At 38.1% G+C, this 25,014-nt stretch overlaps 1 protein-coding gene across 1 annotated transcript in view; it reads right to left on the bottom strand.

The window, feature by feature from the left end:
• LOC137255705 (UPF0415 protein C7orf25 homolog) overlaps positions 1-25,014 on the bottom strand; it is a 196,102-nt gene that overhangs the window by 92,367 nt on the left and 78,721 nt on the right. Inside the window, exon 3 of the mRNA XM_067793195.1 lies at positions 13,717-13,951. Coding sequence (XP_067649296.1) covers positions 13,717-13,951 — 235 coding nt within the window. The remainder of the gene's footprint in view (positions 1-13,716; positions 13,952-25,014) is intronic.

The following is a 25,014-nucleotide window of genomic DNA, read 5'->3' as shown; positions in this document are numbered from 1 at the left end:
GTCTGGTGTCCCTTGCTGCAATATTGCTGATACAGAAAACAACACACCCATGTCTGGTGTCCCTTGCTGCAATATTGCTGAAACCAGCAGAGGTGCCCAAACTTGGAATCCAACATCATAGCATTATCTCCCCTTGCAGTCGGTGTTCATGATTTCAATCACTGGATTGCCTAGTTGAAAATTACAGACCAACAACCCAACACATGTCATCAGATGCCAGTTGCATAGAATGATGCTGTTGATCACTGGATTCAATCAACTGGATTTTGCTGAGAGCACAAAAAGACAAATACGAGGCCTTTCGTTTGGGAGGAGGGGTTACATATGTCAAATATTGTAACCCCAAGTAAGTGTTTGATTTGAGCGACCTGAGTCAACAGGTCCCATTTCTGGCAGCCCTTCATAACCAGGATAAACCTGCCTAAAAAGTGGGGACCTAGCTATAATCACCTCTGCATAGGGAAGCAAAACTATACACCCATAACACATCTAGAAGAGGTTAACAAGTTTCTCATTTTTGACATATCTGCCAGTTTAATGCCTTTACAAAAATAACAAATCTCTCACAACATCACAATACATACAGCAACATAATCACAGCTGCACTATTAATTGAACATTTGAACAATTGAACAATTGAATGTTACATTTTCTTGATTGAATTAATACCTGTGCACAGATCAATATATGTGTACAGAAGTTAATTATATTCATTACAAAGTGTTTAATTGTGACTGAATTAATAAATAATTTTTTTATTGAAGAAGTCTTTGGAGACTGATAACCAAGTATGTCATTCAATGGGTTCTCTTGGTGAACGCGACATGGGTGAACTTAACTATGGCTTAATTCATGTAGGGATGAGTTGACACTGGTCAACAAAGGTTATCATCACATGTTCACATTTTAACATTGACGGATCCTGTGAAGATTCAAGGTACAATGGGTCTTCACTACTGCTTGGTATGGCAAAAACATTTTCATTGTGATATATTGTCATATGTGTTGTAATGCAATATATATTGCAACATATTGTGAATGTGTAACTCATGCTTTAAGTTAAAGAAAGATTGCTTTGAACTTGAGAAAAAGAGTCTAGCGATCCTTTGTTTAAACAGGTTGTACAGCTCCATGTGCTGTCATTGAAGCATTAGAGAGAAAACAAAGATTCAGTCACTTTGATGTCAAAAATATGCATTGTCATAAACCTGATTGTCGCAGCTGTTAAAGAATATTTACGTAACAAAGTAAAACATTATGAAGAGTGCATTGAAAAGCTTGCACAAGGCTAATCTCTCTTTCTTCACTAATGTTTGTTTATGAACAAGCTGAAAGTCTGGTCAGGTCATGGGCAAATTAGAAGTGGCAATGATGGTATGCTAAATAGAAGGGAGGTAAACTGAGAATCATGTTATTTGACACGAAGTAATTTATCACCACTTGTTGCTAAAACTGAGAAAACTCCTTAGCTCGTATCATCCAATCAGTCATTCTAGAGAAAACAGAAACTACACGTCATATTAACAAGTATATTTAAAGACTTGCGTATGAATACATTCAAGTGAACAGGAGTTTGAGTGACACCATTACACCACAGAAAACAAGCACAAAAACGTAGTGCTTACATTGGATAGAGGTACGACAAGCATCCCAATCAAGACTAACCAGAAAATATTGCTGAAGTTTTGGCTGGATCAATTTTAAAACAATCTGCTAAGATAGATATTTCCCTATTGGAATATGAACCTGATGTTACGTCTCGTATTGTCTGATGGCAGAGTCCATAAACCAAGACAGTTATGAGTATGAAGTGTGCATATAATGCAGGTTCGATTTTCTAAAAACAATAGCTTCCACACCCACATCTAATGTAATGTTTCTTGGACAAAAAACTCATAAAATATCTGGGATATAATATAGCCAACACTCAATACAACTGGCTGTCATTGGTGAAACAGTGAGGTAATAAAGGTTGGTGGTCAAAAAAGCAGTAAAAGTTAATCATAAAACCTGGTTATCCCTAATACAACGGTCATTTGGGCATAAAAACATAGATATAAGTAAAAAGGGAGAGCACAAGGCTCCGCAGCTCACCAGCATGGTTTAGTGGTATTTGCTCATACTTTTAAAACAGATGCACTACTGCATCAAAGCATAATGTCTAAATGTACCACCAAATAATTCTAGTCCAAACAAGAGTCATCAGAAGATGACATATCCTCCTGGTCCCCACATGTTTGAAGGGACAAATCATGTGACAGTTACTTATTGTGTTTTTCGACCAAGTTTGAATTGTTTCCGTGAAAAATATAAATGCCATATATCTGTAATCAGAAAAAGTCACCATTTCAAGATCTGTCACATATATCTGCCAAGATCTTTTGAAAGATATGAAATAGTTTTCATGTTCATGAATAATAAATCACAAAAACCTGTAAGGACCAAAAGGTACCACGTTAGGGTCTGCCACACATATCTACCAAGTCTTTCTGACAGATATTAAGAAGTTCTTGAGTTCTGCTCCACAAACGAAACCCATCTCTCACTCTTGAGACTAAGTCTGACACATTTCCATGGAAACCGAGAAAATAATAAATCACAAAAACCTGTACATAGCCAAATGCAACACTTTGGGGTCTGCCACACATATCCACCAAATTTTGTAGAAAAATATAGAACGTTTTTTAAGTTCTGCTCCACAAACGAAGCCCATCCCTCAATTTTGAGACCAAGTCTGAAACGTTTCCATGGAAACCGACAACATAACAATTAAAAAAAACATGCAAATATCAAAAGACACTGCATTGGTGTCTGCCACAGATATGTACCAAGTTTTACTGACAGATATTAAGAAGTTTTTGAGTTCTGCTCCGGAAATGAAACAAATCTCTCACTCTTGAGACTAAGTCCGAAACGTTTCCATGGAAACTGACAAAATAATAAATCACAAAAACCTGTACATAGCAAAAGGAACCACTTTAAGTTCTGATTGATATATCTACCATGTTTTGAACCAATATTGAACGGTTTCTGAGTTATGTTCCGGAAACAAAGTGATTATGGACAGACGGACGGACGAGGCGTTGACTATATCCCCCCGCATTAAATGACAGAGGGATAAAAAGGCAGTGGGGTAGTTTTGTGGTTAAAGTGTTCACTCATCATGCCAAAGACCCAGGTGTGAAAGCCCAAATGTATGTACATTATGTGTGGAGCCTACTTCAGGTGACCTCTCAAGTGATTTTGCTTGGACATCATGTAATGCAGCATAAAGCCTTATTCACCAACCCACTCACTCACACACTCTTGTTCAAAAGAATAATTCCTGACTTTGACCCTAATTATGGCTTGTTGGGATTCAATAAAAAACCAAATCTCTGAAGACTTGGTGGGTTTTTGTGTAAGTTTAACGCTGCAATATTCCAGCTCCATATCAGCAAAGTGGAAATAATGGAACCTGGACCAGATGATCCAGTGATTAACAGCTTGAACATAGGTCTACTTGAATGAGATGCAATGATGTGTCAACCATGACAGCAAATCTGACCACCTGATCCTGTCAGACACCTCTTACCACAATCATGAGTTACTGAAGACCAGTCTAATCCGGTTCATGTAGGGTCCTCAGAAAGGTGCAAGCATTACATGCAACATACACTAGTAACAGCAATAAACAACATAATCTTGTTTCTCAAAGAACACATGGACCTTTGCTAGGCAGCACCAATATAAGATCTGGTGGGATTAGTACAGATACAATAACAATGTACCATTCCTCAGAAAAAGAAAATCTGAGACTGTGTATCACAACCTATTGCCCTTGACCTTTCACTAACCTTGACACAAGACACTTTTAAAGCACATTCAACCAATGGGAGAGAAGGTATACATCAAGGTTAGCATTCATTTCATCCAAGCCACATACTTACAGAACAATCTAATTCTATTATGCAGCTACGGAGAGTGGACAACACGGTGAAGTTAAACATGAATCCTATAGCATTCTATAATCTCAAACCATACGGAATAGGCACATTATGATGTACATTATGCACATTATAAGGTATGAAGGTGTCAATATTTGCCACATGCTGGCCATAACCATTAGGCAGCCTGAACAACAGACAGACAGCACATCCTTTCTTAGTACCTTCATCAACAAGACTGTACCCTACACAAGCGCCAAAAATAGACCAACTATATTTGTCTCTTACCATTCCAGTCTTATTCATAAACAGCTGTCATAGTGAGGGCCTGTCATTGGAACATTCAAGCATCTAAATCAATTTCCCACTAAAAATGCTGAACTTTCACCTCATGCTGTCAAGGTTTAATGGAATGCAACAACCCCTACTGATCTACATCTCAACGATCAAGACATGAATGCTTTGCTAATCAGAGCTTTGATAAAAACTATTTTTGGTTAATTTGGAATAGATGGAATAAAAGTACAAAATTTACCTTTTTGAAAATAGAATAAGTATTCTGGGGCCTCAAAACATCACCATATTCATCATACATATGTAAGTTTATGCTAGTTACATTTTCTGTGAGTGAGTGAGTGAGTTTTATGTCACTTTTACATAAAAATGCAGCAATGGGGGGAGAGGGCGGGACACCAGAAATGGGCTTCACATGTACCCACGTGGGGAATAGAATCTGGGTCTTCAGCGTGACGAGTGGATGGGGAGAGAGGGGGGGACACCAAAAATGGACTTCACACATTGCACCCATGTGGGGAATAGAATCCGGATCTTCAGCATGACGAGTGGATGCTGTAAGCACTAGTCTACTCCACCACCCCAGTATGTGGTAGAATGATAACTACAAGGAATAATTTCACTACAGGTACTCCTTGATGTATCCAAATAATGATACTGATGGGCTGTCAAGATAAAGCTGAACAAGTATCTTCCACAAGTTGAACATTGAAATACTTTATGCCACCTCACACACAATTTAATGTGGACTACGATGATAAGTGCTTTGAGCTTAAGTTTAGTTATATGTGATGTTGAAACAGTCATGGATTATCTTGGATTTACTGTTTTATTGTTGCTTTCAGCAGTACTTCAGCTAATACGACCAACGTAAAGCAGGTGATGGACACGTACACTTTGATGGAATCAATGTACATATCTTTTCACACCTGAAACAAGGCAAATCTAAACAAGATTATCAGAGGTTGTCAAAAAAACATACGCCTGACTGAAGAGGAATAAATAGGACACATAATTTTTAGACCTCAGTTGTTCAACCCAGTCATGGATGTTAAAAGATCAGGAAAATATAACAATAACATTTGGCTACAATTTTATGCCTAAATAAGGAAAACCAATTATTTACACCAACACAAAGCACAAGTTTTGTTGCACAAAAGGACCATCAGGTCGATGATAACACATAATGGGTTCCTCACAACTAATGTCTCTATTACACTATCATCACAGCTACGTTAAAAATGTCACTATATGTCTCTCCATTGAAAAATCATTGCAACATACTGGATAGCGCAGGATGTCTTTTATCTCCTGGGAAGCCTCAAGTATCTTGTGGACGTATTTAGCCAGTTAATACTAATGACGTATAGAAGACCACTTTACTCAATCACAAATGTCAGCTGAGGTTCTCTCAACTACCCTCATTAAGAGTAGTTGTCAGGTAATCGCTACTTCATGATGTGCGACTGCTGTGAACAATTTTCTTGAAGATTTCATCAAGTCTTCCTAATCCATAACTTCATCTCGGTGTGACAATGTTCATCCCTTTTTCCCTATAATGAATCTATTACGGGCATATACATTACTGCTAAAACTGGATTTCTATGAGATTTCACAATGACATGCTTACAGAAAGTTTTATCAGTCTGCAGAAATTCAGTGTCACCTAGCCTCTCCGTATACCATCACTGAATGTAGTCTCACGCCTGCTTCTGTACAGAGAAGAGCATTAATAGTCCAGACTCAGAAAGCATCTCCATATTCTCAGGACAGTTACATCCCCTTAGCAAGCCCGAGTTACATCCCCTTGGCAAGCCAGAGTAACATTCCTTGACAAGCTGGAGTTCCCCTTGACAAGCCAGATTTTCCCTTAACAAACCAGAGTTCCCTTGACAAGATGGAGTTCCCCTTGACAAACCCGAGTTCCCTTTGACAAGTCAGAGCTCCTCATGACAAACCCGAGCTCCCCAGAGATCCCCTTGGCAAGCCGGAGCTCCCCATGTGAAACCCAAGTTCCCTTTGACAAGCCACAGCTACCCTTGACAAGCCAGAGCTCCCCTTGGCAAGACAGAGTTCCCCTTGACAAGTGGGAGCTCCCTTTGACAAGCCAGAGCTCCCCTTGACAAGCCAGAGTTCCCCTTGGCATGCTGGAACACCCTTTGACAAGCCAGAGTTCCACTTGACAAACCCATGTTTCCCTTGACAACCCGCAGCTCCCCTTGACAAGCCGGAGATCCCCTTGGCAAGCCAAAGTTCCCCTTGACAAGCCGGAGCTCCCTTTGACAAGCCAGAGCTCCCCTTGACAAGCCGGAGATCCTCTTGACAAACCCAAGCTCCCCTTGACAAGCCGGAGTTCCCCTTGACAAATCCGAGACCAGTTTTAGCAATAGTCCAGCAATATCTGGGGAACACCAGTTTTAGCAATAGTCCAGCAATATCTGGGGAACACCAATTTCAGCAATAGTCCAGATATTGGCTTCACACATTGTACCCATGTGGGAAATCAAACCCGTTTCTTTCTTTGAGTAGCAAACACTTTAGTCACTTGGGTCCTTGGTCTGAAGAGCAAATGCTTTAACCACTAGGCTACCCCACCAACAGTATGCAATGCTCACTTGTTTAAATCCAAGATAAGCCCTGATAAAATCTGGGATCAAAATTCCCCTTTCATCTTAGAATTGAAGGACGCTGGAACTAACGGAACTGCGACCCTACAAGCTCGTGCAGTGAACAGCATTTGAACAGTCACTACAAAAATGACTTGGTTTCCAGAAACCTGGAAACCATCAGTAATGTGGGTAATTGTGGAATCCAGTTGGTTTCCATTCACTGAAACTCGCTAGGTTTCCAAGTAGATTCCATTTTGGATTCTGTGATTTGGGTATTTCTGTAAATGGAAACCAAAATGAAACTAAGTTCAGGGGTTTCTTGTTGGTTTCCATATCTGGAATTTGCATTTGGAAGATCTCATTAAATGGAAACCAAAATAAAAGCAGTAAATGTAGTTTTGTGTTGTTCTGAACTAAGTAACATAAAATGTGTAATTGTTTTCCATCCTGACATCCAGTTGGTATCTATTCAGTGAAACTTTGTGACCTAGTTTCCAAATAGAATCCATAATGGATACACTAAGCTCCGGAGATGGAAACTAGGAAGAAGCTATGGTCATGTGTGTACTGTTGGTTTCCTTTCCTGCCTGAAACTTAGTTTTGAAGATTATCTTAGGTCTTGTAATTCAATCTGATTTTGCCTGGGGAAGGAATAGCAGATTCATATCATTCCTTAGATGAACAAGACAAACATAAATCGTTGACGCATCATTTGGAGGATCCCACAATTTTAAAATGTGTCTTCAAACTGATGATACAAGAACAAACGATACATTTTGTTTCTTCACATTCCTGTTTTTCATGATGTCATGAAGCATCCAACTAACATGCACACAAACTTCAAAATAACCGTACTAAACATACAAATGGTGAAGGAAGATTGACTTTGAAATAGCCTTTGTCCAGCTATGTGCGCGAGGCACTCTTAGTCTGGTTTCTCTAGATCGGGATGAATGAGGCAAGTCCAGGTTTCGGTTGTCTGCTTTGTCAAATTGAGGATCAGACGCTTTCTTTATCTGTAAAGAAATAATAAAACAGTGATGCCTATATACAAGAATAACAGGTGAATTGACCAAGAATATTAAAAAAATGACTCATCATAGGTACATTGATCTTTAAGCTTTATTATATATATATTATGACTTATTGGATCATTTAGTTATGTACGGGCTTGTATTCATAGCATTTGCGTATCCTAATGTTCCTTTCGGTAAATATATTGTACAAAAATTAGTAACATTAAGCCACTTCGGCAACATTTTAGCTATCGATTAATAATTAAAACGTAAATGATGAAATATATAAAAACAGGCTATAGATTGCTAACTCCTGGAAATGTGAAAGAGTACAAGCAATTAGGAAGATTAGTATAAGCCATTATAACAATAGACAGTTCGGTACTTACATGATGATATTTCTCAATTTCCAAAATATATGTGAATTATACAATAAATTGAGGCAGTGTGTAAAGTTTAACATTAAAAGCATTTATAGTTGGTATGCTTTGACACTGAGTTCAAGTACTTGACAATTAATCGGTGTCAGGTCATTAGTGAGTTGGAGACCGTGTGTCAGCTTCATTGGGGCAGTCCCCACTTAACAGGCTCCTATTATCAAAATTGGCTTGCTGTAAAAACAATGGAACTTACCTGAGTCAGGTGTTGACAGACGAAACTGGAAGTAATGAGTCGGTAATCCATTTACACGCGAACTCATGAGATTTTATAAAAGCAACTGTTTTATGTACTGAAGTGGTCGTTTTCAGTCTTTGTCTTAAAATCACAACCAAATCGGGTCAGATAAGGACTTCGTACCTGGCATTCGAAAAAGGATGAGGTATTTGTTATTACCCACAATGCCCCTACACACAGTTGCCGCCAGTTTGTCACTTGATCCCAAGTTGTTTTGAGACGACTATTTTGAAAGCAGGTCTTAATCGGTATCTCCAGTAATGACGACAAGGAACTCAACACAATGCATTATTCCTACGCTGAGCCCGTGTTATCTGATTCAAGAAACTGACAATGAACGTTACAATAGAAGCTTTGAAGACTCGGATACGTGAAAAATTGAGAACAGTAGCAGTCGTTGATTGCAGCAGGAGAAAAGGAACATTCCACGATCTGGTCAGGTACAGTGTTATTTTATTAAATTAAGCAATAGCACAGGTTATTCTTAGTCTTGAACATAAATAAGTAACTAGGACAATACATAAGAAATTTTAGACTCGATGGACCTCGGTAAAGAAATGCGTGTCGAAATCTTAGCAAGAGAGATGGCTTCCTTCACTCAGCACTCGGTTAACTCAAGAACTCAAGATTACTGTGATTCAGGCCACACACGATTAAAATGGTTCCTTGTGTTCATGAATGATAAATTATCTTTGCAAGAAAAAAAATAAATCACAAATATCTCTAGTATTATTGCTAATGGGCTGTCACAACTCAAGATAACTTCCAAACAAATATTTATTGTAAGAAATCCTTTTCATGTTGCTTTTGATATTTGCACCATTGAAAACAATGTAGTCGGGGATAGTGTGTCATTTTGTATTTATAGGTTAGGGATTCTCTGACTAGATTTGGTGCTTTGTTTGAGTGAATTTTCAATATTCTTAGTTATTAGAGTTAAAAGACACAAAAACTTGACAATTATTTTTGAGCCAGCTTTCAAGGCGACATTTATCATGAGGCTATATGGGTGTCGCATGGATAAATTGTTAACACAGGACTTTAAGAAAAAAATGTTTTCAAACTAATATTGAATATTTTTATATTGCTGATTTATGGGATAATTTAAGTTTGTCATCTGATGTAGGTAGTGTTATGCTTATCATAGCAAGATTTAACAAACTCTGAATGAAGAAATATGGATTGTGTTGGACCCAGAGAAGACGTTGCGAAGAATTTTTGATATAAAGAAAGTTCCTGACATTACACTGCATAATGGTCTAACAATGTTATAAATATTTAAGTTTTGCAACCTTTACCTTGTACTCTCACAACTTGGAGGATAAATAAAGAATATATGGATATACAATGAAGCATTGCCAACCTAAAATAGTACATAAATTTGTTGACATGGATTCTTTTCATCTATCATCATGATCATATTCTACACTTTGCAAATTGATATTTATTCATTTTATTTCACGCTTTATTGTTATCAAGAGTGCAATATTACAAGTTCCTGACTTTTTTTTAATTGATTCATTTCTCCATTTCCAGCATAATGGAAGGCAACGTTGAAAAAACTGAAGAAGGCAGTCAGGACTCAATAAAAATGCATGACACATTCACTATTCTTGGAACCTCCAACTGGAAACATGCTCCACCTATAGTTATGCATCATGCACATGTCTCCTTTCAGAAGCTTTTTGAAGGGTTTGGATGAACAAGATGGATCACTTAAGAAGGTGTGGGGAAAGCAGAGGCCCACGGCTTGTACACAAAGAACGGCAAAAAGTTCAGAGTAAGTAAACGTATTCTAGTCACTTTACATCTTGCACAGATTAAAAATTTAAGGGAAACTTTTAAAAAGTCATGTTAATGGTTTTTTTTATATGTACATTCAAGGAATTTCAAAATGTACAAGTGCAATTTACCCTTTGAAATCGGAGCTTAAAGAGTTTTAAATAGCACATATTATGGTGCAGTTTATGCTTGTGACCCCATATTCATAGCTTGTCTGCTAGAATGACTGGTTAAGAAAATATTGTAAGTAACATTCAGGAAATAAATTATGGCTTTCAAAGGAGAATTTCTTTGTGTCTCTGCACTCTATCAAACATCAATAAGCTGTTCTGCGATTGAAACTTTTGTCACTTTTGAGGTCAAATGCTTAGTTTATTCTTTTTGAGCTCTTCGCTTATTGGACAAGGGGGTTCAGCTTATTTCACCTCAAGCAATACTGAAGAGTTTTCTTTTCTCTTGCCATGGATATTGTTTACAAATGCTTGTTTGTATTGATAGCTTGTTTTCTAAATTTCAGAAGCTGGAAAGGAGGAAGGCTGTGAAATAATTGACTGGCTGGAGGAGAAGAAGCAGAAAGTTAACGTTCTTCCTCTCTTGGGGAAACAGCACAGAGTTCTTCCTCTCTTGGGGAAACAGCACAGAGTTCTTCCTCTCTTGGAGAAACAGCTAACATTTCTCAAACTAGGAAGCCACATGATATGGGCTGATCTACATTGATGTGTTTAAGAAAACATTCTATACTCACTGCTATTTATTCCCTTGTTTATATTTCATTTACTAATTTGAATATTCCAAATATTATTTGTTTACAGATTGTTGAATATAAATAAACTTTTAATGAATTTGTGTTTTATTCTGTTGTTTGTCATCCTGAAGCTATTTACCATTATGCAATTGTATAAAATACCTGATTTGCTACATGCCAGACATGAAACAACGTCTTTTCAGGAGGAGCGGGTAAAGGACCGTCATGAGCAAGTTTCAGTTCATGGAAACTTAAAACTAGACTGGAAACTAGATTGGAAACTAGGTTGGAAACTACAACATGGAAACTGGGTTGAAACCTTCAATAAACTCATACATGGAAACCAACTGGATCCCGCTTGGAGGAGTGGGTAATGAAACCAACTGGAAACCATCCTGAAATGGTGCAGTTTCAGTTGCATGGAAACCACAATGAAACTGTAGGAAACTCCCTGGATACCAACTGGAAATGTTGGTTTCCGTGACGTTTCTTCTCAGTTTCAGTGTTCCGGAACCAGCTTATTTTTGTAGTGAGTATTTCAAGGTGTAAAGAATATGAAAGATAACATCCTGGTACAGAGATCCACTATTAAAGAAAACTTTTGCTTTGGACAACCCATTCACCTCAGTAAACAGCTCCAAAGTGGAAAAGATAGCAGCTTTTTTCCATATCACTCAGTATACAAACCAGGTTGATAACCTTAATGAAAAACTTCATGATAACTGCATAACATCAGAAAATAAACTAATTCTGACAACGATCCATCCGAGACAAATACTGTTCTTAAGTATTTGAATATGATTAAGTCTCTTTTTGAAATAAACATCAAAAAGTGTGTTAAACTAAAATTCACAAAACCATTAGTTTAAGAATCATCAAAGTTCATAACTCGTACACACATTTTCAAATTAAGTCTTGACTGTGCTCTCAAACAAAACACAGTTGCTGTGTTTTCGTCACACAGGTTGAATCATTCATCTCATTTCTTTTAGTCCAGCTCCCAATAACTCAGCGATACTGTCAACTCATTTCATCCAATCATGAACCCAAATCCTCTTCCATTTCCTTGAAATATCTGGAGCACTGGAAGACTCAGCGACCTTGACCTTGATTCTAAGCTACCATAAATCATTGCATTAACCCTGGGTTCTATATTGATGCAGCCACAGCCAGTCTTAATATGGAGACATAGTTTCAGGACCTTTTTAAAGTAACATTTGCATACATTTTAAAGGCTGTTTTAAATTTTGTTTAATGGTTTATGGTAAATGTCAAGAATGAAGGTATGTGATCAATTAATTTGATGTAATTTGAACAAGTGACTAGCCTTTGCATGTTTTTCTGAAATCAATTCAAGCTTTTTCAGTCAATTTCTGTATGTAGTTTTAGAGCAAGGGTTGATCAAGGATTTATTCAAGGCAAAGTATGTTCCAGCTCAAGGATATTTAAGGGAAAGTGTATATGAGGATTTATGGTATTTGGTGCTATGGCAGCCCTGCAGAGTATAACATTCCCCCAACTTATTGCCATTTCAGGTTATCAGCAGCTTACAGATTCCTTGTTCAGGAACCTCATACAGCCTCACCCAAAATAGCCAAAGCTTCTTTCACATTTGATTCATGACAAAGTTTGATTCCCTGAACCTTTGTTTTTTTTAATGGTTTTAATTTCCTGTCAGTGTGATAATTAATGAGCTTCGTTTGTGGCCCCACAGACTTGTGTCCCATCCTCGCAAATACAACAAATATAGTTGGCATGTTTGCTGTTTGATACTGCCGTAACATTAAAATTACGTCTGGAAATAATCAAGTGTGGACCAGACAAGCCACTGATGACTGTTATGAACTATGACAACTAGGTATAATGACACAATATCAACCAGGTCACCAGTGAGTGAGTGAGTGAGTGAGTGAGTGAGTGAGTGAGTTTAGTTTTACTCTGCTTTGAGCAATATTCCAGCAGCTACACAGCAGGGAACACAAGAAACCTGCAAGTGTGTGGAATCAAACCTGGGTCTTCTGCTTGAAGTGCGAAAGCTTAAACCACTGTGCTACCCCACACCACCAAGCTGGACCAACTGATCTATCAGGTCATCTCTCACAACCCACATAGGTAATTTGGGATTATGTTGTTTGTTTGTTGTTTAACCCCACACTCAGCAACACCCGAGCTATATGGCATCAGTCTGTAAATAAATATATCTGGACCAGACAATCCAGTGATCAACAGCATAAGCATCAATCTATACAACGGTTGTCAGGAGTCCTGAACCACACCATGTTTGTCTGTACATCAGTGTCTGGGGTTGAGGCGTAGCCAACTTGATAAACTGAAGACCTAGGTTTAATTCCCTACATGGGTACAACGTGTAAATTTCCAATTTCACCACTGTGCTACTTCTGCAGCGTTGCAAAAAGCAGCATAAAACCATACTCACTCACACTATCAGGCTCTCATGATCAACTCTCAATGACGTTTCTCGTACAAATTCTCGTACCTTTAAGGTTCGTCATCATTACATCTTTGCATTCAAGAGTAATGTCAAAGCTTTCTCAAGTGTTGTTAAACAACCAACAACCAACATCCATACAGTTTTGTGGAGCTAACCTGAACAGAGAGAACAAAACATAAACAAAGACGACAACATAGACAACTAATTACTTTCTTACCTGCCCAAATAAGATGTAGTGCTTGTGCCTTCCTTGCAATGACCTTGACCCAGACATGACCTTGACATGCAACAACATCCACAATGAGGCTCTCACTTTTACCAGGGCAGGAGAATGGCTGCAGAATTTCTATGGTTCCAGGCACGTTTTCTGCTGCATGCACAATGGCAGCGTAATGGCCGAGGTTGCTACTCTTCAGGTGACTTTCTTGAACAGCACTGTTTCGACGTAGAAGCTGAAACAGGAAAAAGCAACACCATTTAAGTGTGCAGTTGATAAGAATTCTCACAAAAAGTATTGAATACTTTGGAATTAGAGACTTACATTTATGTAAGACGCATTTATCTTTATCAAAATAATCATTATCACTACCATCCCTGTCACCTTAATCATCATCATCATCATCATCATCATCATCATCATCATCATCATCATCATCTATTTGTCTTAAAAAAGTAAAATTTGTTTTCTTGTATACAGATTAAATGTGGACAGTGCATCTTTCTCTGAAAGATGGAGAGCAGTTTCGTATTTCATGTAAAGAAATTCAGCTGGTAAGCTAAGAAAACTGTGGTGTGAAATGAAGCTCCAGCTGGTATTTTTGCTGTTTTTCATTTTCCAGATTGTGAGTTTAAACTAATTTTTGTCAGTGACAAGTTTGATAGATTAGACATTTCGTATTTGAATTCAGGAAGCCAAGAACAGGATCTGTAGCTTCATGAGTAACACCCAGATCCCTGGTCTTAGAGCTGTCCGGAACAATACCTCCCTGTAATGTATCAAAAGATAGCTAATCCAGAGCTTTCTGGATTATGGTCCAGGAGAAAGGATTCATTTGGATATACAGATTTATAGCCCTGCTGGTTAGGTGTAAGGTCCAAGGATGTAGGGCAGCAGGTTTGTGTGCTTTCTGAACAACGTTGGAGTGTAAGGATCTGTTGTCCCTATAACTATCTATAGCTCTCAGGAACAAGGTTAGCACAGGGACACTCTTAATGAGTCATCATGGGCTGTCTTTCAATTGAGTGGGATAAAAAGTTAAATGGTCACTTGGAACCACTGCCATATAATCTTGGCCTTTTATGAGACATTCTCAAATTTGATTTGCACACTCTTTTGACATTGTGAACTTTCTTAAAATATTAAAACATTTAGTTCGTCTTGGAACTATCTTTAGCCCCCAATCATTCAGGGTTGGTGGGGTAGACCAGTAATTAAAATATTTGCTCATCATACCAAAGACAATGGGTTTCATTCCCCACTGGGAACATTGTGTGAAGCCCATTTCTTGTATCCCCCACCATGATATTGTTGGAATATTGCTAAAAGTGACGTAAAACCTTGCTCACTCAATCACTCCTTATTATTCACTGTACTGGTTGGTCAAACATAATTGCATGTGACCTGTAATTCAATATGGCCACTAGTTGCTGACACTAACATGTGATTTTGATGACACTTGGTTGTAGAGTTCTTAGCACAACAATGACAGAAGTATTCTTTAAGCCGAAGAAACAAAACTGACACAATCCAACAAGACCTGTGATTCTGAGAAGTGGCTTAAATCGATTTTCGGTGATCCATTCAAATAATTTTCTCAACTGTTTGTCCCTTCACACCTCTCTGAGGAAAATGAAGGCTAGGTGATATTTTTTGGTTTATAGTTAAGGTGTAGACTGCTTTCACACAATCACCTGAGATGGGTACAATATGTGAAGCCCAACTCTGGTGTCCCCCACTATGACATTGCTATAAACATGCTAACAGTGGCATAAAACGTCTCTTACTCACTCACTTCACTCACTCTCATGCTTCACTCAATTCACTCACTCACACTTACTCATCCATTCACTGGCCTACAAGCCTACTCACTCAGTCACTCACCTGGATTCAAACTCAAGAATCATCAGAAGATGACATATCCCGGCCCCAACATACTTGTAAGGACAAATCATCTGACAGTTACTTATCGTGTTTTTAGACCAAGTTTGAATTGTTTCCATGGAATTCATGAAAAATATAAATGCCACATATCAGTAATCAGAAACCATTTCAAGATCAGTCTCATATGTCTGCCAAGATCTTTTGAAAGATATGAAATGGTTTTCGAGTTGTGCTCTGGAAACGAAGTCCGAACCGTGTCCATGGAACCCGGGGAAAACAATAAATCACAAAAACCTGTAAATACCAAAAGGCACCACTTTGAGGTCTGCCACACATATCTACCAAGTTTTACTGACAGATATTGAGAGGTTTTTGAGTTCTGCTCCAGAAACGAAACACACCTCTCACTTTTGAGACTAAGTCCAAAACGTTTCCATGGAAACCGAGAAAATAAGAAATCACAACAAGAGTCATCAGAATACAACATGTCCCCCTGGACCCCACAAATCTGAAAGGACAAATCATCTGACAGTTACCTGATGTTTTATTTAGACTAAGTTTGAATTGTTTCCATGGAAATCATGAAAAATATAAATGCCATATATCTGTAAACAGCAAAAGGCACCACTTCAAGATCTGTCCCATATATCGGCCAAGATCTGTTCAAAGATACCAAATACTTTTCAAGTTGTGCTCTGGGAAACGAAGTCCATCCCTCCATTTTGAGACTAAGTCCAAATTGTTATCGTGGAAACCAGAAAAAAAAAAATGCCAAAACTTTGTAAATAGCAAAAGGCACCACTTTGGGGTCTGTCTCAAATATCTACCAAGTTTTGCTGAAAAATATTAAATAGAGGGCCTTTTCCATTTTGAGACTAAGTCTGAATTGTTTCCATGGAAACCCAGAAAATGATGAATCACAAAAACCTGTAAATAGCAAAAGGGACCACTTTGGGGTCTGCCACAAATATCTGCCAAGTTTTTCTGAAGGATATTCAGAAGTTTTTGAGTTATGCTCTGGAAACGAAGCCCATCCCTTCATTTTCAGACAAAGTCCGAATGGTTTCCATGGAAGCCGAGAAAATGACAAAACACAAAAAGCTGTAAATACCAAAAGGCACCACTTTGGGGTCTGCCACACATATATATCAAGTTTTACTGACAGTTTTTGAGTTCTGGTCTGGAAACATAACACACCTGTCAATTTGAGACTAAATCTGAAACATTTCCATGGAAACCAAGACAATAATACATCACAAAAACCTGTAACTACCAAAAGGCACCACTTTAGGTTCTGATTGATATATCTACCAAGTACTACAGAAAAATATTGAACGATTTTTTAGTCTTGAGTTATCTACCATCTACCAAACATATCTACCAAGTTCTACTGACAGATATTAAGAAGTTTTTGAGATGTGCTCCGGGAACGAAGCCCATCCCTCCATTTTGAGACTAAGTCCGAAACACTGCCATGGAAACCGAGAAAATAATAAATCACAAAAAACTGTAAATAGCAAAGGCGCCACTTTAGGGTCTGCCACATATATCTACTAAGTTTTGCAAAAAATACTGAACAGTTTTGGGGTTCTACTCCGCAAAGGAAGCCCATCCCTCCATTTTGAGATGAAGTAAGAAACGTTTCGATGGAAACTGAGAAAACAATTTATCACAAAAACCTGTACATAGCAAAAGGTGCCACTTTGGGGTCTGCCACACATATCTACTAAGTTTTGCAGAAAAATATTGAACTTTTTTTAGTTCTGCTCCGGAAACGAAGCCCATCCCTCCATTTTGAGATTAAGTCCGAAACATTTTTATGGAAATGGAGAAAATGATAAATGACAAAAACCTGTAAAGAGCAAAAGGCACCACTTTGGGATCTGCCACACATATCTACCATGCGCTACTGACAGATATTAAGAAGTGTTTGAGATCTGCTCAGGAAGCGAAACAAAACATTTCCATGGAAACTGAGAAAATAAGAAATCAAAACAAGTTCTGTTCCAGAAATGAAGCACATCCCTCCATTTTGAGACTAAGTCTGAAATGTTTCCATGGAAACTGAGAAAATGATCTGAGAAAAACGTACATAGCAAAAGGCACCACTTTAGGTTCTGATTGACATATCTACCAAGTTTTGCAAAATATACTGAACAGTTTTTGAGTTCTCCTCTGGAAACAAAGCCCTTTCCTCCATTTTGAGACTAAGTCCAAATTGTTTCCATGGAAACCAGAAAAAATAAAAATGCCAAAACTTTGTAAATAGCAAAAGGCACCACTTTGGGCTCTGCCTCAAATATCGACCAAGTTTTGCTGAAAAATATTTAATAGAAGGCCTTTTCTATTTTGAGACTAAGTCTGAATTGTTTCCATGGAAACCCAGAAAATGATGAATCACAAAAACCTGTAAATTGTCTGAAACATTTTGATGGAAACTGAGAAAATAATAAATCACAAAAACCTGCAAATAAAAAATATTGAATGGTTTTTTAGTTCTGATCCGGAACAAAACACACCCCACCATTAGACTGACACCACAATGTTCCATGGAAAAACAAAAAAAATAAACAGGTTGAGATTATTATATCTATCAATTTTGGTCTAAAAATATTGAATGGTTTTTGAGTTATGCTCCGGAAACAAAATGATTACGGACGGATGGATGGACAGACAGACGAGGCGTCGACTATATCACCCCTATTACATGCTGGGGGGAAAACAAATGATGCAACCACTGCCCTACCCAACAACCCTTAAACATTGCTTCAAAAAGAAGGAATAACGTCCCTGTGTCATCACATAATTTCTGAATGACAACATTAGTCACCGTTCGACTCAGGTAAAAATACCCTTCCACTGACGTGGACACAATCATTGGCATTAGATAGTTCATCCCCTGCCTCTGAAGCCAATTACTGGACAGGAAAAACTCATTTACATTTGTAGCAATTATTCATATGGTGACTTCACAATGTAATTTTACGCCATAGTTCAGAAATATCCACAGAAGTATTCTGTGATCATGAATATTCCGTCTTAAACAAATCACAACACAAGTAACAAAGTTAATCGTCTTATGAATAAGCAATTCTTCGCGGAAACTCAGCATGCATATTTTCCTATAACCTTTGCAAGTGTAAAACCTCATCCAAAAGAATAAATAAAATATTGTGCCCTCCTCTATACCACTGACTGACCTTTAAAGAAATCAATGAATTGTAGGCTGCAGAGCCCAGATATTTCAGATCACCTCCTCCGAGTCTTGCAGTTACATTTGTGAGCTTCCGATTGGAATTGCGATCCAAATCACCCTTGAACAGTACCTGACAACTTTGACAAAAGGATTAACGAAATCCTTCTTCCGTGTGGCACTGAGGCAGAAAATAATGATTAGCAGCCTGGACACTATCAAAGCTGTCTAATCTATCAAACATGTCACTGACACTATGTAGTCTAACCTCCAATGCATTTCTGACAAAAATCACAGAAAGCCATAGATATTTACAGAGTCAATAGATCCTTACAGTCTGGTGAATGAAAACCAGTGAAGTTCCATCAGAACTTCCAGACATTTCTGGGCTGATCAGGTGAATTTTAAAAATTTCTTTACATTCAGACAAACATGTTCTGTTCAGACTTGCCTGCATACAAACAGAAAATATCAACAATAATTTTGATGAAGATAAACGACGATGATGATGATGATGATGATGATGTGTAGACTACGCAATGCAATGTCAAGGAAAGATACAACAAGTATATATGGATGAGAACTTTTGAGCAGATTCTTGAATCGTTTTCGAGTCTGTAAAACTTGAAAACGATACAAGAACCTGTACTGAAATATTGTGCTTTATAACTAAAGAAGTTGTCATCCACATATACTTGTTTGATGCCACTCAAGTAAGTCAAAATGTCTAGGAAAGTTTCCACATGGTAGTCAAGTCTTAATGAAAGCAGTAATATTCATGAATACTTCCAACAGAGCATGACCATTAAACTCAATACTGAAGCACCATGTTTGTCAACAGCGTGACGGATGATTCAACTATAGACGTCAGAGGCCGTGCAGGAGTACACCAAAGACAATATACATTCAATACTTTACATCAATATCAAACTTTGATCAGTTGTATCTACTGACAGTCATATGTAAAGCACGATTATTCCAGTTGTTTGGATGTATTTTATTCTCACCGTGACTTTCATCTGAAATTCTGAGGGAGATCATCTTGTCAGATAATGCATCATAATCCCTATCATGAGATGTATGTAATTATCAAACTGTTTCAATATATATGTCTACATTGATAATATATTGCATGTGTTTTTAACTGGCAACTGAAAACATATTGGCCGAGTATTGGAGTTGATCTGAGTGAGTGAGTGAGTGAGTGAGTGAGTGAGTGAGTGAGTGAGTGAGTGAGTGAGTGAGTGAGTGAGTGAGTGAGTGAGTGAGTGAGTGAGTGAGTGAGTGAGTGAGTGAGTGAGTGAGTGTAGTTGTAAGTCACTTTTAGCAATATTCCAGCAATATCATCGCTTGGGACGCCAGAAATAGGCTTCACACATTGTACACGTAGGGAAACGAACCCAGGTTTTCAGCATGACAAGCGGACACATTAACCACGAGGCTACCCTACCATCCTAGTTCACCTGAGTATGTTGCAGTTGCTCCAGGGAAGGAAACAAAGAAAGGAACGATTTCACTACAGGAACAGATACTCTTTGACATACAATTTTCAAACGGTGATACTGCTGGCCTATCAAGATAAAGCTGAAAGAGAGGAACAGCCAGGTGTGCAAGAAAGGATGGAGACGGCACAGCACAGGTTATAACGAATCTTTGTCAGCACTTGTACACATGCTTCTTGCACACCTGGCTGTCCTCTCTCTTCACTCCTCCCTTGTAACAAATAGTCAGCTGTGTCAATAGTTTGTTAAAGAACTTTTTTATTTGTAGGGCATAAATTCTGCAAAAACCTCACAGGGTTGGTCTGATGTTTTGATTATGATCGTCGATTCAATGAATATTTCATGTTCATTAGTTTTCGAGTTAGACTGCAATTCATAGGCCTCCTTTTGAGGCAAACAGACTGTCTGTAGTCCATCACACAGTCAATAAAACATTCTACTCCCTTCAACCAAGTGCTGTCTGTAATGCAGTCTCAATTTAAATGAACAATACTGCTTCTCAGAGACTTATATTTACCTTCAGAGACTTAGCATTAACATAACACTGACCTTTCCCAGGCACAGTGTTCACAGCCTATTCATATGCACTATATATTTTTAACAATGACTAATTAAGTATTCGGAATGTTCTCTACAGCAAGTAATCAACATCCATTATATACATCAATCGTTTTTTAAACTGAAGGAAATCAAACACCCTGTATCTTTTCTCCCAAGGCAATTCCACCAGTTACTGGACCTTGCTGTCATTCAATGATTCCTGGAAGACTGGCACATTTAAGCCTTGTTATTAACAAATCATTAGAACTGGTGGGTCAGCTGCTTCAATAATATTGAACCAGTGAGTATGTCTAGCTATTTCATGCCAAAATATTTTTACACATTTTTCTTTGTCATATGTACTACAGACTCAAAATAAAAATAATCAAAACTCTTAAGTACACATACTATCTTGAACCTTATAGGAAGTATCACTGATTGGTAATGCTGCACCAAAGCACGTTTTATTACACAAATAACACATGAAAGAACTATTGAAAAGTTTAAAACTGTAGTATTGAAGGTTTAAGGAAAGGCCCTGTCATGGGTTTGCAACAAGAATATTGCACTAGCATACACCGAAGATGAAAAGGCCACAAGTTTTATGTCTCTGACAGTAAAGTTTATTTCTGTGTTAGCTTCAGTAGGCTTATATTGACACTGGTGAAAGCAATTGTACCGAAGGACACAAATAGAGGATTTGGCATTTATCTGAATCAAAGCTTAAGCCCAACATTTAAACAATCTGGTTGGGTTGTGCTCTCAACTTTAGCTGTAAAACTTAATATCCATATGTGTAAATGTGAGAATGTTGTCATTCAAGCAACTGGCCAACCAAAACACACTGTAGCTGTTTATGAACACAACTAATTTTAACATTAGCTTCCATGTTATTTTTTATGATTCCCAGGGCTGAGAGGTCAGTGATGTGGTATGGCATCACAATGTTAAGACAGCACAGTATGACATCACAATGCTGAGACAGCACAGTATGACATCACAATGCTGAGACAGCACAGTATGACATCACAATGCTAAGACAGCACAGTATGACATCACAATGCTGAGACAGCACAGTATGACATCACAATGCTGAGACAGCACAGTATGACATCACAATGCAAAGACAGCACAGTATGACATCACAATGCTGAGACAGCACAGTATGACATCACAATGCTGAGACAGCACAGCATGACATCACAATGCTCTGACAGCACAGGATAACATCACAATATGTTATGAGAGTGTACTTTTTGTGATTTGAGTTGTTATTAATTATTATTGCGGTAGCTGTAATTGGGTCACAATATTTAAGGTTTTAGTGTTAGTTATTATGGGTCACATTTCCTACTTAGCAAATAACCCACGAAGTACGAGTGATTATGATAAATATGTCCTGAGAGAAATTAATGTTCACTGTCCCAAGCTTTCGCAAGGGACTTGAACAATAATTTCACTTGAGACATATTTCCCGTAAACACTCGTACTTCGTGGGTTATTCTACTTATTACCCATTCTGTAATTAAACTGAGAAACCAGTACCTCTGAACTCCATGGCGCATCTTGCAATGTGTTTACAACGTAATCAGCTGATTTGTATTAATATGCGGATATAACCAAATGCATAAGAGCCACAATATAGTACTGTAGAAAAACAACACATTTCAATAGTTTCCAAATTCATTTTTCCATATTAATACCTCCCCACCTTGTAAAGATTAGTTAAATTTTAACAAATACAATGGCATGTTTAATATTTAGTCATAGATCGCATATGTGTCAAGAAGTGGATGACTGTGGTGGGATACAAAAGAGCAAAAACTTGTCAATATTTTGGAACGTTAACTATTGCAACAGTGAACATCTTTAAGGGAACAATAAGAAGACGGTTCACAATTATCAACGTTAGTCAACATTTAGCAGAAATGCACTGTGACCTAGTTTTGGCTCGCGTTAGTGTCCTTGTCAGGAATGATAACTCAACAGTAACTTAGTCCGAGTCTGAGTCAACTACAGGCAAAATACACCGTTTTGGTGCAGATGGATCAAAACTCCCCCGTAAATTGGACTAGAAAAGAGAGTACGAACAGCATGGATGTCATTGGAAACTGAATTCATTTGGGACATGACTGACGGAGACTGATTCGACTGAGGCTTCTGTGGATTATTTAGACAAAGGAGAGACAGACCTGTGTCACGTGGAGTGGAATCACAGTTGGAAGACAGAAGTCTGTTGATGTTTTGGTGTTGTTTTTTCATCATTCACTGTTTATTAACTGTTGATCAGTTGAACGTTTTTGTGCCCCGACACTTGCATAATCTGGTGAGCTGGAACACCTTTGTCAGACAAAGTTTGAATCATACGGTTCCTGGCACTCAACTGTTTGTCATTGGAAAGCCCTGCTTTACTTGCTATTGTTTTCATGAGTGATCAGAATTTATTTCTGCCAACCGCTTGACGTTTAAAACAAGTATTCTCAGTTCGTAACCCAAACTGGGTGTTTGTAGCAAAATAGAATGGATGGTCATCGCTTGTGAAGTTTAGTGGTCTCAAGTCACGGTACAACTTGTAAACAGCGACAGGACAACACAGATCCCCAGGTTGTGCCCATGCTTTAGGAGCAAGATAATGAGTCTGATCACTTTGACGGGTTTTTGACTGCCGTTCAATATACTGGAGATATTCACTGTTCTCTGTCTCAACTTTTAGTGTTACAATTCACCCCATTGCGTACGCCTGTGTGGGGTTGCAGATCTCAAGCCAAAATAAACTGTGTTGTTCCACCATAATGTGTTTAAAATGGAATCTGACGTGCTAGTGCTTAGTTGGTCACATTCGCGGTGTTTCTGGAATTCAGTGTCGGATACAGGATCAGCACGGAATGGTAGGTTTCCTTTACCTTGTTTTCTTAATGACTTGAGTTTTGATTTCAAAACGTCTCTCAGTTTCATGAAATGCACCGATTCAGCTAACACATGCGAGTACCCTTGACGCTTCAAATTTAGTTGTTGTGTTATTCTTACTACACGTCCAATGATGTCTCCATCCACCTTGACCAGGTCATTGACCTTGATTGGCGTTAACTTACCAGGGTAGCCATGTTTGTTTACAAGAGGCGATGTTATCAATTTTAAACATATCTTTATTACAAAACATTTTTTTATGTCGATGACACTGTATTGTTAATGAAGTAAAGGATTTAATTAACATAAAAACTGAAATATTATGAACGAACGTAGTAGTGTGAAAGTAGTTCCGTCATCCAATGAAAATGTACAAAATTACAATTGACCAATCAACACCGAGAATAACTAAATTGCAGTGTGCAAATATCAAAAAGATATTACATGGTACTCCTTGCTCATATGGGTAATATAGAAAATTATTTAAGCAGCACACCTCTAAGGCAGTACTTTGGCATTATCTGCCGTTGACTATCTATTTGTTGACTTCTGGGAGACTGTTCTAGAGCATTCCACATTAGTGGTGATGGTCGTATGTGCTCAAACTTTCAGGAAATGCTAGTTGCCGTGTTGTCGATGGACACAGACACACACATTTACTGAAGTAGCATCATCAATTTCTGTCAACACTTGATCTGCATAACCGCTGCCTGACTGCTCGCTGTGTTACATTTGGCATAACTGTTTCTCACTCTCGCACTAAGACTTTGGTGAGTTTGCTATATATTTTGTGTCCCATTGCCTTAGATTTTGTCTCATTTGTATTGTATTTGAAATCAGTATTGTGAAATTGACTTGTGACTTTGTATATCTTGCTCTCTTTGCGTAATAATACAATATTTGAATGTTTTAGACTTGTCTTTGTTCTGTTTTGCTGGTTCACAGGGGATTTCTTACACCTTTTGTCACGTCAAATTTGTAACTGTAACAATAGCAAGACAGCACAGTATGATCTCATGATGTTGACACAGCACAGTATGACATCACAATGCTGAAACAGCACAGTATGACAAAAGGTCATCTTAAGAAAAGTTGGTTGGTTGGTTGTTTAATGATGCACTCAGAAGTATTTCAGCTATAAGATAGCAGTCTGTAAGCAATCGAGTTCAGGCCAGACAATCCAGTGATCAACTTCATGAGCATCAATCTACACAATTAGGATACCAAGACATGTGTTAACCAAGTCAGGGAGCCTGACCACCTGATCCTGTT

Source organism: Haliotis asinina, chromosome 11 (assembly GCF_037392515.1).
Source record: "Haliotis asinina isolate JCU_RB_2024 chromosome 11, JCU_Hal_asi_v2, whole genome shotgun sequence".
Classification (NCBI taxonomy): Eukaryota; Metazoa; Mollusca; class Gastropoda; order Lepetellida; family Haliotidae; genus Haliotis; species Haliotis asinina.
This window is presented reverse-complemented; position numbering and strand designations above follow the sequence as displayed.